Source organism: Carcharhinus amblyrhynchos, chromosome 19 (genome assembly GCF_965287045.1).
Source record: "Carcharhinus amblyrhynchos chromosome 19, sCarAmb.v2.hapA, whole genome shotgun sequence".
NCBI classification, from domain to species: Eukaryota; Metazoa; Chordata; class Chondrichthyes; order Carcharhiniformes; family Carcharhinidae; genus Carcharhinus; species Carcharhinus amblyrhynchos.
Window position 1 is genome coordinate 35,870,758 of NC_137342.1, and position 18,154 is coordinate 35,888,911.

At 42.3% G+C, this 18,154-nt stretch overlaps 1 protein-coding gene across 1 annotated transcript in view; it reads right to left on the reverse strand.

Annotated features, from left to right (window-relative positions):
- snd1 (staphylococcal nuclease and tudor domain containing 1) overlaps window positions 1–18,154 on the reverse strand; it is a 907,822-nt gene that overhangs the window by 245,428 nt on the left and 644,240 nt on the right. The window contains exon 17 of the mRNA XM_080207582.1: window positions 1,951–2,139. Within this exon, the coding sequence (XP_080063708.1) occupies window positions 1,951–2,139 (189 nt within the window). The remainder of the gene's footprint in view (window positions 1–1,950; window positions 2,140–18,154) is intronic.

The window sequence follows — 18,154 nt, forward strand, 5'->3', positions numbered from 1 at the left end:
GGTTTATTTGGTAGTACAAACCGCAAGTTTTCAGAGCGCTGTGAGTGGGAGCTCTGTTCACAAACAGGGCATGTAAAGTCACAACTCAATTTACAAAATGACGGTTGGAATGCAAGTCTTTATAGGTAATCAAGTCTTAAAGGTACAGACGATGTAAGTGGAGAGAGGATTAAGCACAGGTTAAAGAGATGTGCATTGTCTCCAGCCAGGACGGTTAGTAAGATTTTGCAAGCCCGTGGGGGTTACAGATAGTGTGACGTGAACAGGTTAATTTCAGCTATAGTGTCGAAAACAGACATTAGGCCCCTTTCATTTATATATACACATGGGGCCCATTTAGGCAGCAGCCAAGAAAACAGGGTGTCAGCTTCCTAAACTTTGCCTTATTAATCCCATTTTATACCCAGGAAATGAAGAAACAACGTCCAATTTCTATCCCATGCTAACCACTCTTTTTCCCTTCGAGGCTGTTGCAAGACTGCACTTTCACTGAACTTTCCAATATCATTACTGTAAACCACAAAATATAAAAGGCATGCAATTTTCCTCACAAATAAAATGCTGTAACTAAGTGAAGCGGTGGCACTTCTCAATTAAAGAAGTTTGCAATCATAGATCAGCTGACAAATTTTGCAATGTGCATTGAATTTAACAACAGGCAAGGGTGTATTTTGAAGATACAATTTTCAAGTGCTGAGATAACACTGATAAGATGTTCAAGATTCATGATTTTAGCTCAAGGCTTTGGAATCTCGTCAACTGTTGTCCTGCTGACACAGTACCACCAAATACATTTTGATGTTTTCCAAAAATGGTTGTTTTCCTGGTTTCTCTGCTCCCTCAGTAGCAACATTAAATCCTTCATGGAGGCGTAGTTCCATTCATTTAATAAAAATCATAATGTTTAGTAACTGCTCAGCAGCTTTTAAACAAATCTGCCAATACAAAATACCCACAATACTATATACCATAGATAGGGGATTTTCACAGTAACTTCATTGCAGTGTTAATATAAGCTTATCTGTGACACTAATGAAATAAACTTTAATTCTCACAGATGTACTGGCACAGGAAGCAGAAAATCAATACTGTTGTAAGCAGAAATCCCATTCCTGAGTTTGGGAACATAGAGGAAACTTTTATCTACTTCTGCTGGGAATGCTTGAAGTACACAGTGGGAGTCAAAAATGGAGCAGTGCACCAACATTGCTTACCTTGATTAACATGGGTGAAAGACATTTTGATGACAAAGAAACAAAATAAAACAGTTTCTAGCTCAAATGTGGTCAGTTTGTGAAGAAATGGATTTCTTGGTTTTCCACTCGGTAGGGAAGAGATGAGACAAAGAACAAAATGTTCAAATGTATTCATGGTATCTGTTATAGCTTCATAATTCCCTATGCACACTTGAAAATAAATATGAAAAATGTAAAACGTGGCTTCTCACAAACTTCTGTGGACAGTGACTTCACATGAAGTGAGCTTGGCAAGGACTAAGGGATTCGTATTGTGAGGCTGTAAGGTCAACTGTATATGAACAGCTGCCTCTGTTATTCAGAGTTAAGAAATAGTCTCAAGTGATGGGATACTGAAACGTATTGCATAATCCCAACATAGGAATCTTGCAAAAGGTTTTATTTATTAATCAGATACCCAGGTTACCATTCCCCTCTGATCAGGATACAGCATGAATGATAACATTTTCTAAATGCAGTTCTTTTTAAATGCAAAAAAAATTCATCCATTTAAACATTAAATAATGTGTATTGATGCAGTACCTCTAATTGATTAGATTAATTGTACAGCTATAGCTGGGTGTGTTAAACCAAGGGTGGATTGTACATCATTCATTTGTACTTTGAGCATTGTGATAAACACAGATGTCTGTAGTCTTTTAGAAACGTTGAACTTATTTTTCAAAAGACACAAATGTTCCCAATCAGTTCCTACCTTTTCCCGTTTTAGCTTGGCTGGTTCCTCGACTGACAGGAGTGCTTTGTAGTAGGAACTCCGCTCTGCAGTGAAGTGAACCTTTGAGAGAGAGTTCTCCACGAGGGCGACAGAAAGGTTGACCCCATCTATATGTAGCCAGCCAATGAAATTACCTGCTTTATCCATGCTTTCCACTTCTACCTCCACCTAAAATTGAAACAAAGATTTAAAATTTTACTGAGACGATTTACAGAAATCTCAAGTCCTCAATCCAAAGCTCAACCATTCAGAAAACAGAAATGTATTAAGTGCAAGGCAGAATTACCTGTACCTAAAGACAGTTATTTGTTACTAGAATGCAGGCCACACAGGAAGACTGCACTTATTGCCAATCTTTGGTTGCCTTGAAGATATTAAAAAACAACCATGTAGTGTGGGACTGGGTTCACCATGTAGAACAACAACAACTTATTTAATATAATTAAATATCCCAAGGTGTTTTATGCAGTATGAAACACAGCTACATAAGGTGATATCAGGTCAGACGACCTAAAGCTTGGGCAAAAACGTAGGTTTAGATGTACCTTAAAGGAAGAAAGTGAGGTAGAGTGGAAGAGGTTTTGGGTGGGAATTCCAGAGTTGAAGGCACAGTCACAAATGGGAGAGTAATTATATTAGTGAATGCACAAAAGGTCAGCACTGAAGGATTGCTGTATCTCAGAGGGTTGTGGTTTGGAGGAAATTACAGAGATATGCAGGGGAGATTGAAATCACCATGCAGGCCAGATTAACAGGACCACGTAATGCAGGGCTGGAATCACAACATAGACCGGACTAACAAGACCACATAATGAGAGACTGAAGTCTCCAGCTGATCAGGGCATGTACCTCTTTTTCATGAAGGTCATTGTTGAACCAGCTGGACCCTTAAAACAATTAAGATGATTTTCCGATCATTTTATCTGCTGCTGGATTTATTAAACTCAAAAGCGATTAACTGATCTTTCACTGGACTGTCATTTGTTTGGCGTTGGTGTCATGGAGTGGTTGGGTACAAAAGAACCATGGGCACTTCAGAGTATTTCCATAGTATTTCATTCACTTTGGCATGTTCAGAGAGGAGTAATCACTTCAATATGACTTAGTCTTTTGTTTTTGCAGCCTTGTGAAAGATTAGTTACATGGAATCACATGGAAACAGGACATTTGGCCCAACCAGACTATGTTGTGTTTTTGTTCCACTTAAGATTCCTCCCATCTTTCATATAAATGTAGATAAGTTTTGCGCTGTGGAACTGCGTCCAGTAGGAGCTGATTTAAAAGTGCTTCAACACCTTCTCAGCCAGACGCAACTTGAATCCAGAATAAATTTGCACTGCCGCGAGGGGTGAAATGTTCCAGTATACTGCAAGATCCATGCCCTAAATGTATACTATAATTGATTCAGCAAAGGCAAAGTCAACAAAAGCGAAATAACAAGGAGGAGTTAGTGAATTTGATGGCATGAACAGAAGGAATTAACGCCAACAGATATGAATGTTAATCCAAGTGTGTCATCAACCATTTCCTTTCCCGGTTTTGAATGGATTATTTCATGTTTCTTGCAGCAGCAATATTCCTGACTCACTTAAGAAGCAACTGAGATGTTTTTTTTTAGAAAAGGAAACAAAATATAAATCCCCTTATGCTCTCACCCAGTATCATTACACACTTGCGCCAAATAGGTTTTAAAGTCAAAATTAGCTATTGGGGAAGGCAGCACATATAATGCAGAAGGCCGAGACTAGATATAAGGAAAGTGAATAGAGAACCAGTGAGAGGATGAATTAAAACTTGATCAAGTAAAGAAAGGGTGAATGGCAGGAAAGTAAACAGATACAGTGCATACTGAACAAAGGGACATATGAATGGCAAAAAAGAGGAATGAGTGCACGAGTAGACAGAATGAGAAGGAGCAGGAAAATGATGTTCCACTTTCTTGCTCCTTTGGTTAACAGGAACTGAAATACAAATAGCTTTCCAAATTACATTTCTTCCTCAATAAATACAAAGATTTCTCTTCCCAGGCAGAAAGTTTCAAGTTAAATCATTGTCCATTCCATTTAAAAAACAACAGTTCCATTAAAAAAACAGTAAAACAGATAAAAAAAGCATTACTGCACAGCACATTGGATTCTAACAAACCTCCTGAATTTACTATGTAGACAGTAATGGACAGAGAGAAATCCTACTGATTTCTTTAAGTGAAATCCCCTCGAGCAGCATTATTCCCACCACATTCTCCGATAATGCTGCATTAACTAAACAATCTATCAATCCAATCAAATACTTAGCAAACAGTACCAGAACCTGTTCAGTTTTAATAACACGCTCTATTGGCTGGTTTCTCACCTCACTCACAGATACCACTGGGGACTTGAAGTGCCTGGGTTCCCGGAGAAGGGCATGGGGGAGGGTCAATGGCAGTAGTAGGCCTTTAATATTTTTCATAATTTCCTGACATTACCCAGTTTTGATTCCAGGCACTGGCAAGCTCATGAATGCTGCAATGGTCACTGAGGATCTGCACCCACTCTCCCATCATTGTGCCTGCCCCAATCAACATGTACAGACTCATTATAACTCCTCTGAAAAGACCATTTCAAGAATACTCAGCTTCCATGGAATCCGCTATCCAGACTTCAACTGAGCAGCAACTCAACTGTGAAAAAAGACCCAGAGCTTGATTTAACTTATCTTTCATTCAGAACTTTAAATTTGCAAATAGGAAACTTTATTTGTTATTCATTCAATTCATTTAAAACAAAAAAGAAATTCTAAAGAATAGAATTCTATTTTTTCTATATAATTAAATGGCCTAAAATCACTCAGCAATCTCCTGCTGATGCCTGGTTCTGCAGGCACCTTCACCCTCACAACCATTTTTTTGTCGGGTGGCTGACAAAAATAAGTGGCAGCAGATTATATAATCGTGGGTGGCATCATAACTTCTTCTGAAGCGGGTTTCACCCTAAAGTCACATCATTGCGTCAGCCACTGAAGAGCGGTCATTAATGTAAAGTTTGTTGAGTGTTTTGCCCTCTAAACCAGAAGCACCTCAGCACTGAATTTGCATACGAAAGGAAGCAGTTGTGGCACTCATGGAACTCAGAGGAAAGCATGCAAAGTAGACAACCATCCCCCCATCATAAGAACATAAGAAATAGGAGCAGGAGTAGGCCACCCAGCCCTTCGAGCCTGCCCCGCCATTCAATAAGATCATGGCTGATCTGTCGTGGCTCAGTTCCACTTTCCCGCCCTCTCCCCATAACCCTTAATCCCCTCTCTTATCAAGAACCCATCAACCTGCTTCTTAAAAATATTTAGCGAGGCAGCCTCCACCACTTCAACGGGCAGAGAATTCCAGAGATTCACCACCCTTTGAGTGAAGAAGTTTCTTCTCAACTCCGTTCTAAACCGCCTCCCCTTTATCTTGAGGCTGTGCCCCCTAGTCCTACTGTCTTTTTTGAGCGGGAAGAGTCTCTCCACCTCTATCCTATCCATCCCATTCATCATCTTATACGTCTCAATGAGATCTCCCCTCATTCTTCTAAACTCTAACGAGTACAAGTCTAGTTTATTCAGCCTCTCCTCATAGCTCAACCCCCTCAACTCCGGTATCAGCCTAGTAAACCTCCTCTGCACTCCCTCCAAGGCCAAAATATCCTTGCGCAGGTGCGGCGCCCAAAACTGCACACAGTACTCCAGCTGCGGCCTCACCAATGCCCTATACAGCTGCAGCAAGACCTCCCTACTTTTATATTCAATCCCCCTCGCTATGAAGGCCAGCATCCCATTCGCCTTCCTGACCACCTGCTGAACCTGCAGGCTGGGTTTTTGTGACTCATGCACAAGGACCCCGAGGTCCCTCTGCACCGTCGCCTGCTGCAGTTTCTCGCCCCGTAAGTAATAGGCGGGGAATTACAGGCCGGTTAGTTTAACGTCTGTGGTAGGTAAAATGTTAGAATCCGTCATTAAGGAGGAAATTGCGAGGCATCTTGAAGGGAATTGCTTGATAGGGCAGACGCAACACGGTTTCATTAAAGGGAAGTCGTGTCTGACCAATTTACTGGAGTTCTATGAGGATGTGTCTAGGGCGGTGGATAGAGGAGAGCCGGTGGATGTGGTCTTTCTGGATTTTCAGAAGGCGTTTGATAAGGTACCTCACAAGAGGTTACTGCAGAAGGTCAGAGGACATGGAGTTGGGGGTAGGGTGTTAGCGTGGATAGAGGATTGGTTGTCAAATAGGAGGCAGAGAGTGGGGGTCAATGGGTGCTATTCGGATTGGCGGTTGGTGACTAGTGGGGTGCCCCAGGGGTCGGTGCTGGGGCCTCAGCTATTTACCATTTATATAGATGATCTGGAGGAGGGAACCGAGTGTAGGGTGTCGAAATTTGCTGATGACACCAAGATTGGGGGAAAGGCAAATTGTGCGGAGGGTGTGGAGAGTCTGCAGAAGGATCTAGATAGGCTGGGTGAATGGGCCAGGAAATGGCAAATGGAATTTAATGTTGGCAAGTGTGAGGTGGTCCACTTTGGTAGGAAGAATGGTAGGAAGGACTATTACTTACGTGGCGAAAAACTGCAGCAGGCGACGGTGCAGAGGGACCTCGGGGTCCTTGTGCATGAGTCGCAAAAACCCAGCCTGCAGGTGCAGCAGGTGGTCAGGAAGGCGAATGGGATGCTGGCCTTCATAGCGAGGGGGATTGAATATAAAAGTAGGGAGGTCTTGCTGCAGCTGTATAGGGCATTGGTGAGGCCGCAGCTGGAGTACTGTGTGCAGTTTTGGGCGCCGCACCTGCGCAAGGATATTTTGGCCTTGGAGGGAGTGCAGAGGAGGTTTACTAGGCTGATACCGGAGTTGAGGGGGTTGAGCTATGAGGAGAGGCTGAATAAACTAGGCTTGTACTCGTTAGAGTTTAGAAGAATGAGGGGAGATCTCATTGAGACGTATAAGATGATGAATGGGATGGATAGGATAGAGGTGGAAAGACTCTTCCCGCTCAAAAAAGACAGTAGGACTAGGGGGCACAGCCTCAAGATAAAGGGGGGGCAGTTCAGAACGGAGTTGAGGAGGAACTTCTTCACTCAAAGGGTGGTGAATCTCTGGAATTCTCTGCCTGTTGAAGTGGTGGAGGCTGCCTCGCTAAATATTTTTAAGAAGCGGGTTGATGGGTTTTTGATAAGAGAGGGGATTAAGGGTTATGGGGAGAGGGCGGGAAAGTGGAACTGAGCCACGACAGATCAGCCATGATCTTATTGAATGGCGGGGCAGGCTCGAAGGGCCAGATGGCCTACTCCTGCTCCTATTTCTTATGTTCTTATGTTCTTAATAGTCCTTCCTACCATTCTTCCTACCAAAGTGGACCACCTCACACTTGCCAACATTAAATTCCATTTGCCATTTCCTGGCCCATTCGCCCAGCCTATCTAGATCCTTCTGCAGACTCTCCACACCCTCCGCACAATTTGCCTTTCCCCCAATCTTGGTGTCATCAGCAAATTTCGACACCCTACACTCGGTTCCCTCCTCCAGATCATCCATATAAATGGTAAATAGCTGAGGCCCCAGCACCGACCCCTGGGGCACTCCACTAGTCACCAACCGCCAATCCGAATAGCACCCATTGACCCCCACTCTCTGCCTCCTATTTGACAACCAATCCTCTATCCACGCTAACACCCTACCCCCAACTCCATGTCCCCTGACCTTCTGCAATAACCTCTTGTGAGGTACCTTGTCAAACGCCTTCTGAAAATCCAGAAAGACCACATCCACCGGCTCTCCTCTATCCACTGCCCTAGACACATCCTCATAGAACTCCAGTAAATTTGTCAGACACGACTTCCCTTTAATGAAACCGTGTTGCGTCTGCCCTATCAAGCAATTCCCTTCAAGATGCCTTGCAATTTCCTCCTTAATGACGGATTCTAACATTTTACCTACCACAGACGTTAAACTAACCGGCCTATAATTCCCCGCCTTTTGCCTGGCACCCTTCTTAAACAACGGCGTAACATTAGCCGTTTTCCAATCTTCCGGCACTTCCCCGGAATCCAGCGACGTCTGGAAAATAACCACCAAGGCATCCACTATCACCTCCGCCATTTCTTTCAGAACCCTCGGATGCATTCCATCCGGTCCTGGGGACTTGTCCACAATCAGCCCCTCCAGTCTGTCGAGCACCACCTCTCTAGTAACAGTAATGTCATTAAGACCCTCCAGTCCTACCACCTTTCCATCGCTAACACCCGGCAAATTATTCACGTCCTCCTCCGTGAAGACAGAAACAAAAAAGCTATTCAAGACCTTAGCCATATCCCCATCCCCTACCACTAGGTCCCCTTTCTCATCCTCTAAAGGACCAACGTTCACCCTAGCCAGCCTCTTCCTTTTTATATATTTATAAAAACTCTTGCTATCCTTTTTTATATTAAGTGCTAGCCCAGCTTCATAGCTTCTCCTACCCTCCTTTATCAACTTCTTTGTCAATCTTTGTTGACATTTAAACCTTTCCCAATCCTCTCCTCGCCCACTGCTCTTAGCTACTCTAAATTCCTCCACTTTTAATTTAACACTTTCCTTCACCTCCTTCGTTATCCACGGCTTATTACCTCTCCTCCCACAGTCCTTTTTGACCATCGGAATAAATTTCTGCTGAGCACCAAGAAAGATCTCCTTAAAGATCCTCCACTGCTCCTCAGCAGACCTACCTTCCAACGCGCTCCCCCAGTCCACATTCGCCAATTCTTCTCTCATCCTACCATACTCCCCTCTATTCAAACAAAGGACTCGTGTCCGGGAACCCACTTTCTCCTCCTCCATCTGCAACAGAAACTCCACCATACAATGATCACTCTCTCCAAGAGGATCCTTCACCGCAAGGTCCCTAATTCTACCCACCTCATTACATAGCACCAGATCCAAGATAGCTCGCTCCCTCGTCGGCTCCAACACACACTGTTCAAGGAAATTATCCTGGCAGCATTCCAAGAACTCCTCCTCGAGCCCACCTCGTCCAACATGGGTCGACCAATCAATATGCAGATTGAATCCCCCATAACTACTGCCGTCCCATTCCTGCACGCCACACTTATTTGCGCGTTAACAGCCCGCCCCACCTCCAGATCATTATTCGGGGGCCTATAGACGACACCCACCAGCGTCTTCCTCCCTTTGCTGTTCCTAATCTCCACCCACAATCATTAGCATATTTAAATACACATCATTAGTCATTTTAGTAGGATAACATACTGTCCAATATGGTACAGTTAATCCCTAGTTCAATCTGCAGAGTGGTGTATAAAACATCAGGCAAACACAGCTCAATAATATAGAAGTCAGCATTACTATCTTTGCATGATGAGAATGTATTGTGTGTGATAGAATTTCATATGGAAAAGAAAACTAAGTGCAGTAGGTGTCAGATTAATGCAATGCAAGATGCGAAGAGTATGTGCAAGAATTATATCAAGTTTGGAGACAACATATCCATATTTCAGCAACTGCCATTAAATAAGGCATCATTTTTAAAATCATGCAGAAGTATCTTAGCTTTTGCTGATAAGAAATTAATGTCAGCCATATTTCAGTCAGTGCGTGGGTAACAGCACTGCCATCTGCTATTGTAGTCCCATACAGTACAAAGATCGTATGACGACCTCAGAACTGACTTGCGCAAAGAAAGCCATGCGACTTTGACTAACTTGGTGTATAAATAGGCTCAATTTCAGAAGTTCTTCAGCATTGTGCACTGAGAACTAGATTGTCTAATACTTTGCAGGGACCTGAGGAATATCCTGCCAATAAGTGTAAAAACATATAACTTGCTGTTGTACATTCTGCTGATATTAAAAAAAAATTGATTTCTTGCAGGTGTCTGAATCTATGTAGTATTAACCTGTTACAGTCCTACATAGAGTCTACATCAAGTTAGCTTTTCTTAGGTATAGTTGATCCCAACAGCCTTAAGCTAGATGGGGAGAAAACACGCAAGTGTTTCCATTTCTGATTATCGTCTAGTAATCCAAACCCACTGTGGGCAACAGAGAAAAAAAACAGAAAAATGTTTAGCTGCAAAACATATACGTCAAAAGAAATAGTTCCATACCTGGTTAACATTCATTAGCCAGCTTTGTACACAATGTGCAGATATTGAAGTGATACTCTGGGATGCTAATGATGCCTAAGGAATCATTATTGCTCCATTACATTTGGATGGTGAGGGAAAAAAAATCAACCACTTTCTGTGGCACAATGTATTTGCACATTGTTCCCTCACTAATAGAGCAGTGATACAACACACTGCCCCTTCATTAATTAAAGCATTCTTAAATAGCTGAAAGGAAATTTAAATATGCTAACATCTGTTCATTTTGGTGCATAATCCAGTTACATCATGCTGAAACATTCCTTTCTCCAATTTGGCTTTGCATTTAATTCCAGTTTACAACATCCAAGCAGTCTTGTTCTAAACTGCAGAATGTTTCAATCTTTACTTCAACATTTCTCCTTCAGGAAACCAAAAAATGCAAATCTTCCCCAAATGTAGGACTCACATCATTCAAGGATTATAGTTTGATTGGAATAAGCTGATGATTAAAGTCATTTTCAGAAATTTCAGCATTTTGGGAGGAAGAATAAGGTAGTATAAACTGATTGTAACAATCTTGAAGAGGGTCAAGAAACAGAGACCCCGAGGATGTATGAAGAGATCTTTGAACATCACACAAGTTGAAAAGGCTGCTAAAAACATACACAAAGTTTTTAAGTTTTAAAATGGGAGGTACAGAGTCCAAAAGCAAGAAAGTTATGCTAAACTTTCGGAAATCATTATGGGCCTGACCTGAAGTACCATATCCAATTCTGGGCATCATACTTTAGGAGGGAAATGTAAGGGCCTCGGAGAGGGTGCAAAAACTGTATTGAAACTGAGGGACGTCAGATGTGTTGTGAACTAGCCAGATGGGAATTTGAATGAGAGCAGAGAATGTCAAGGGGTGAAGATTGAAAACTACGTTGGGTTTTGATGAATATAAAAGGAGAAACATTACATTCAGATAGGTCAGTAAAAATACACAGATTTTAGGTAACAGAAAATGCTGCAAAACCTCAGCAGTTCTGACAGTATCTTGTGGAGAAAGAAAGAGTTAACGTTTCAAGTCCATACGACTGAGTTCACTGGTTCTCTCTCCATAGATGCTATCTGGTCTGCTGAGTTTTGCCAGCATTGTCTGATGTTATTTCTGACTTCCAGCACTTTTTTATTTTACAGATTTTAGGTAACTGTCAAACAAAATTGAACTGAACCATCCATCTGGTTACAAGTAAGTTATTTGTCAATCTGTGGGGCAAATCAAATAGCACGTTTTGAGTCAAGATGTGGAAGTGCAAATCTATATATCAGATGCATATAATTAGGAAGGATATGGAGGAGAGAGGGAGAGGGGGGAGTGAAAGCAAGTAGGGGGAGGGGGAGGGAGGGAGGGAGAATGAGAATACACCTAATGCTCGCCTCAACAGTGATAACTGGGACATTTTACATAATAAAAGCAGAAAGTGCTGGCACTCAGCAGGTTGCAAAATTGGCTATACACTTCAAAAGCATTACATTGGCTGTAAAGTACTGGGACATCCTGAGGTCATGGAAGGAACTAAATAAGGAACAAAACTAAAGAAGCAAAAAGGGAAGGGGGAAACAACACACAGACTCAGTGGAAAGGACAGAAAACAGAAAGACAAGGGAAGAATGAGAAAAGATGACCCAGCAGCTTTTCCAGAGGCTCAGTAGGAAGTCAAATAATTGACTACAGTACAAGGTGCTTTGACTGCTGAATCCCTGTACATTTAATGAGGTTTTGCTTTTAGTGCAAAATGTTGCTTTGAAACAAAATCCACAGACAGATCCCAAGGCTCTGTTAACTAATATTTGCATTGCAAGCAGGATAAAAAAGTAATGGAACTGAAATAAATACATGCAAAGTCAGTGTATTTTTACTTGGTACAATATAACTGGCCAAGGGCACTAATGAGGCAATGCTCAGAAATGACAAGAGTGCGAGTGAAGGCCATTTGCTGTACACTCAAGCTTAATGCAAGCAACAAATAAGTGGGAATACTCTGAAGTTGTAAAAAAAGGCTCCCTGTAAACAATTTGCTGCTTTAATACTTTTGGGACTCATTGCAGTTTTTCAAGCAGACAACAACCAAGAATTTGAGAGAACTTTGTGTGTAATGGGAATGACTGGAGAAACACCTCACACACATTTCCAGTGAATCTACTGACACACTCTTTATGTTCTGAGAGTTCCAGCTGGGCCTAATTACAAATTAGTTCCCCTCCCTCATTTCATCTTCCAAAAATGAGAAGAACTTCCAAATCTTGTATTCAATCCTGTTTTTCCTTTTCAAGCTTGCTTGAAAATCAGAGTCATGTCTTGGAAAGGTCAGAAATGGACTCGAGTTTTAGTCTGATTCATTTAATACTTTTAAAGGGTTAATGTGGTCCAGATGGGGAGTCGAAGAATTCTGTTATTAACTAGCTGTAAGAATCCATGATATTAATTGGTAGCAATGCCTATTAAATTTCTGGTGAGTGTGATGAATCGACAGTATGAAGTAGCTGTGAAGATGACTTGGGAAAGGCCCTGGGATGGCTTCCATGAGAAAGAGAAAGTAACAGAAGACAACACTCTTGAGTTCAGGATTAAAGCACAGAATTGGAAGCAGAGTAGAGGGAACTTTACTCTGTGTTGAACTGCTGTACCTGACCTGGAAATGTTTGTTGGGCCAGCATAGAACAATGTTTTTGCCATTCAATTGTGCTGTACCTGCCCTATAAGTGAGGTAAACACAGAAACTGCGAGAAATTGATCAGACAGAACGTGTGGAGAGAATGAGTTAATGTTTCAGGTCAATGTCCTTTCATCACAGCTGGAAAAAGTTACAGGTTTAAGCAAATGGCAGCAGGAAAGGTGAGTTGGGAGAAGGAGGGGAGGAAGGAACAAAGGGGAAGGTCTGTAATACGATGGGCAGTAAAATATAAAAGAAATGATGGTGCAAGCCAAAAGCGGAGGCCCAGTAAAGAAAGAAACTAAAGATTCTAAAGCAATGGTTTAAGAGTAGAAGCATTACTAGCAGCTACTGTTGGAACAAAATGGAAATGACGTATTTTATAAAATTAGTATTTAATGGATCTCGATTTAACTTGTGTTGTACTATTTCCCAGAATCAACATCCTTCATCTTGCAGTGCTCAAAATTGACAAAACAAGTTCAGCTCTGGTCACACTGCTATGGAACCGATTTTAAATAGGAACAGACTAGGATAAAGCTGAGAAAACAGCTCATGTTTAGGTAAGAAGTCACCCAAGGTCCCAATTCATAATGGGTTGAACTAAGAACATAAGAAATAGGAGCAGGAGTAGGCCATCTAGCCCTTCGAGCCTGCCCCACCATTCAATAAGATCATGGCTGATCTGTCGTGGCTCAGTTCCACTTTCCCGCCCTCTCCCCATAACCCTTAATCCCCTCTCTTATCAAAAACCCATCAACCCGCGTCTTAAAAATATTTAGCGAGGCAGCCTCCACCACTTCAACGGGCAGAGAATTCCAGAGATTCACCACCCTTTGAGTGAAGAAGTTCCTCCTCAACTCCGTTCTAAACCACCCCCCCTTTATCTTGAGGCTGTGCCCCCTAGTCCTACTGTCTTTTTTGAGCGGGAAGAGTCTCTCCACCTCTATCCTATCCATCCCATTCATCATCTTATACGTCTCAATGAGATCTCCCCTCATTCTTCTAAACTCCGAGTACAAGCCTAGTTTATTCAGCCTCTCCTCACAGCTCAACCCCCTCAACTCCGGTATCAGCCTAGTAAACCTCCTCTGCACTCCCTCCAAGGCCAAAATATCTTTGCGCAGGTGCGGCGCCCAAAACTGCACACAGTACTCCAGCTGCGGCCTCACCAATGCCCTATACAGCTGCAGCAAGACCTCCCTACTTTTATATTCAATCCCCCTTGCTATGAAGGCCAGCATCCCATTCGCCTTCCTGACCACCTGCTGCAACTGCAAGCTGGGTCTTTGCGACTCATGCACAAGGACCCCGAGGTCCCTCTGCACCGTCGCCTGCTGCAGTTTTTCGCCACGTAAGAACTGATGCATTACGGCGTTGGATCTGCTTACATTTTAGCAGACTGGTCTTCCTCAAGCTCTCACAAAAACAACTTACTTACATAACATCTCTGACATGATAAAACATCCAAAAGCTGAAAACTTTAAGATGATGCTTAATCCAGAGTGACTGTAGGTCAGCAAGCACAGGGGCAAAAGGTGAATGGGCTTTGATGAAAGTTAGAACACAGCAGTAGAGTTTTGAATTACCTCAGGTTCATGGAAAATAGAATGTGAAACACAGGCCAGGAATGCGTTAGAATAATCAAATCTGGAGTAACATAGGCAAGAACAAGGGTTTCAGCAACAGGTGAGTGAGGCAGGCAGAGTTGGGCACATTATGGAAATAGAAATAATCTGTCTTAGTGACAGCACAGTTCTGTGGTGAAAGGTATCACTGGATCAAATGTAGTGAAACATTGTAAACAGTCTGCTTCAGCTTCAGAGAACTGCCAGAGAGCGAAGTGGAGTCAGTAGCTGAGAAGGGAGTTTGTGGCAGGGAACAAAAACAATGGCTACTGTTTTCTCAATATTAAATTAGACAAAATTTCTGCTCATGCATTATCCAGCATGTCAGAATAGCAGGCTGATAATTCAGAGACAATGGAGGTGTCAAGTGGTGGTGAGGTCAAGCTGGCTGACACCAGCATATAAACAGAAACTGACATGTTTCAGATTATGTCACCAAGTGGCAGTATCTACATAAGAAACAGGAGGGGGCTAAGGATAGATCCTAGGGGGATAGAAGTCACGCTGCAGGAGCTGGAACGGTGATTCTCTGGTTATGATTAGACAAATAAGAACCAGGCAAATGTAACCCCATTCAGATAGAAGAGGGTGGAGAGATTTCAGAATAGGATGATGTGATCAACTGTTCCTCAGACGGTTAAGGTGGATAAGGAACGGTAGTGTGCCTTTGTCAAACATGGTATAATTTGGGACTTTGATAAGAGATATTTGAGGACTGTGGCAGGGGCAAAAGCTTGATTGGAGGGCTTTAAACATGTTGTTGACTAACACTAAAAGTCTAAATTCCTAAATTCTTACTGTGTTTACCCCAGTCCAATGCCGGCATCTCCACATCATGACTAACACTAAGCCAGGGAGAGAAGTTGAGCGGTCAGTAATTCAGCGGAAATAAGATCTAGAGCGCATGAGGTGGTTCTCACACACAAAATGACCTCAGAGGGAAGAGAGGAGAGAAACTAGAGAAAAATATATGTTCAGGGCTAGGGAACTGGGAGATTTGGGGAGAGTGTGATCTGGTGTGCCAAAGCAAGAGGAGGAATTGGTAGAGGCAGCTGACTGAATATTTGCAAATGCTGTTGACAAAGAAATTTGAGACTGTGAAGAATGTTATACACCCAAAAAGTCTGATGGTGAAGGATTGAACGGGAGTCAATCTTCGCACGTTTTTATACGTATTTATTTAGAGAGTTGCATATTGTAAGTTGTACCTCCCAACTCAAAAATCACAGTCTTTCTATTTATAGGGGCATAAGTAAATCCCCAGTTATTGTTCACCACCTGAATAAAATTAAACACAATTAATATACAATAGACAGGGAAGCAGAGTTTAAGGAGACAACTTGCATCAAAAAGCCACTGGATGATCCCAGAAGAGTAAGCAACTTTTGTAGATGACAGCAACCCCCAAAAATACTTTATATGATTCAGCTGGATCTGGGCGTGAATATCCAAACCAGCAGTGCACTGTATCCGTGCAAATTTATGTCTCTTGAACTAAAGGAGTAGAGGTGAGGGCTGTGCCAGAGAACAGCCAGAGCAAGAGAAAATTTATGGTTTTGATAGGCAGCAGGGCATCACAATGGAGGTGAAAGTGTGCTGAGCAGATTGCTAGCTGCAGAAATGTCATAGTTAATGGAGGGCCAAAGGCTAAACAGTTGGGATTTTGTTGAAAAGAGATTTTCTGGGGAGAATAAAGTTGGAAGAGGGGCCTGAAGGTCAAAGCGTGATGTGAAACAAGGAAATGGTCAGAAATGGTCTACCTCTGATTGACACTACAGGAGTAGTGAGGCACTAAAACTTCAAGGTGGTGGCAATGAATCCTGGGTTGGAGATTTTACATGGAGGAAGGGATTAAGAATAGGAGGTTATTAGCCTCAAGGAGAGAGCATGATGAATTGAGATAGAGATTGAAATCACTTATTATCATAAGTCGCTCGCTGCAGATCCTGAGGGAGGGAAGCAGTGAAGACAGTTCATTGAGAAAACTGGCATGGTACTTGGATGGGCATGTCAGGAAAATGAAAAATTATAATATTTTTATTTTAGTAATATCACTGTCATCTTTCCCATGTACGGATTCAGGCTGGTTGGAGTGTAATAACTAATTGGATTAAAAGACAGAATGACTACAAAGTTGCATGGCAAAGGTAAGAAGTGGTTTTGATATGTTAATGAATCAAGAGGAACTTCAATACGAATATACATAAGGCAACAAAAGTAGTCATTTTGGAATGGGTTGCTTTTGTTCAAAGGGGGACGCATACAACTTGTAAAATAATTCTAAGTAAGTGAGGCAAAAGATAGGGTAAGTTTACTTTTAAAATATCAAGAGCTAAAGTAAAGTATGCGAAAAAAAGTACTCGAGAGAGATGAGATGACACAACAGAGGGTAAGAGATCAAAGGGAAGGCACATACTTATGGAAACACTAATGCGCATATGAGGGAATAGCTGGTCAGATCTCTCAGAAGCGTGTGGACAAGGCCAGACCTGAAGAACTACTTCAATCTTAGAGGGCACCCAAAGAGCAGAAAAGCACAGTGTGGTGGAATTACTGGAATTCTATACATTTAAGAAGCTGTAAGTATTGTTGTTGCCAAGCAGGACAGCACAGTGCTTAGCACTGCTGCCTCACAGCACCAGGGATTGGGGTTCATTTCTGACCACGAATGACTGTGTTGAGTTTGCACATTCTCCCTGTGTATGCGTGGGTTTCCTCTGGATGCTCTGGTTTCCTCCCATACTCCAAAGATGTGTGGGTTAGGTTGATTGGCCATGATCAATTGCCCCTCAGTGTTGGGGGGTGGGGGGGGGGGGGGGTGCGGATTAGGACTGTAAATATGAGGGGTTATGGGGGTGGGATTGTTGTCAGTGTAGGCTCGATGGGCCAAATGGCGGCCTCCTCCTGCATTGTAGATTCTATAAATGAGGTTAGCTCTGAGTGTGAAATAAGTTGACATCTTTTGAAACTGTTTTATAGTACAGTTAGCTGTGTGAAGCCATTGTTTTAAGTGAATTCTTCTTGTCTTTGTTGGAGTTGCTGTTTGTGATCAGGCAGCAACAGGTGCCTTGATGAGCCCTTTGAAGAACTCTAACAGAGATAAAGGGAAGACGTACGCTTATCGAAAAGTAGTTAAGCCTGGGACAATAGCAGGAAGTAGGCTGAAGACAACTGAAGGGCTGTACAAGGGATCTGGGAAGGCTGAGTATCTGAGGGGAGAGACATGAAAGGAGGTGCAACAACATGTAAGGAAGTCTAGGAGAGATGGAGGGAAAAGAAGAAAGTGGGAGGAAAATAACTGTGGAAATGAAGGTGATTGACTGCTGCTCCAGATCTCAGCTTACGTGTACACACAAACGGATAGGGTTAATTGCATCTCCAAGGTTCTGTTTCAGCTCTCGTGGGGCAGCTGTGTCAAGCTCTTGTGAGTGAATATTCTTCATGTTCTCATGATTTAGTTCTGCCTGTGCTCTTGTGCTTTAGTTTTGCCCCTGCTTGCTCAATTTTTATAACCCCTCCTCTCTATCCCATTCCAATTAAACAAACGGAAGCATGAAAATGACAGTGAAAAATTGCAAAGTTCCTGGACCATACAATGACTAAATGGTTTGCAATTATAACTTCACATTTTATTTTATAGTGACATTTTTATTACATTCTTTGAAGGGAGTAGTTAACTTTTTTTTATCCCTTCCTTTTTGGTTTGGAATTGCAGGCATTAATCATAGCTTCTCAAATCCACATTCAATTCCTTTACCGGCTT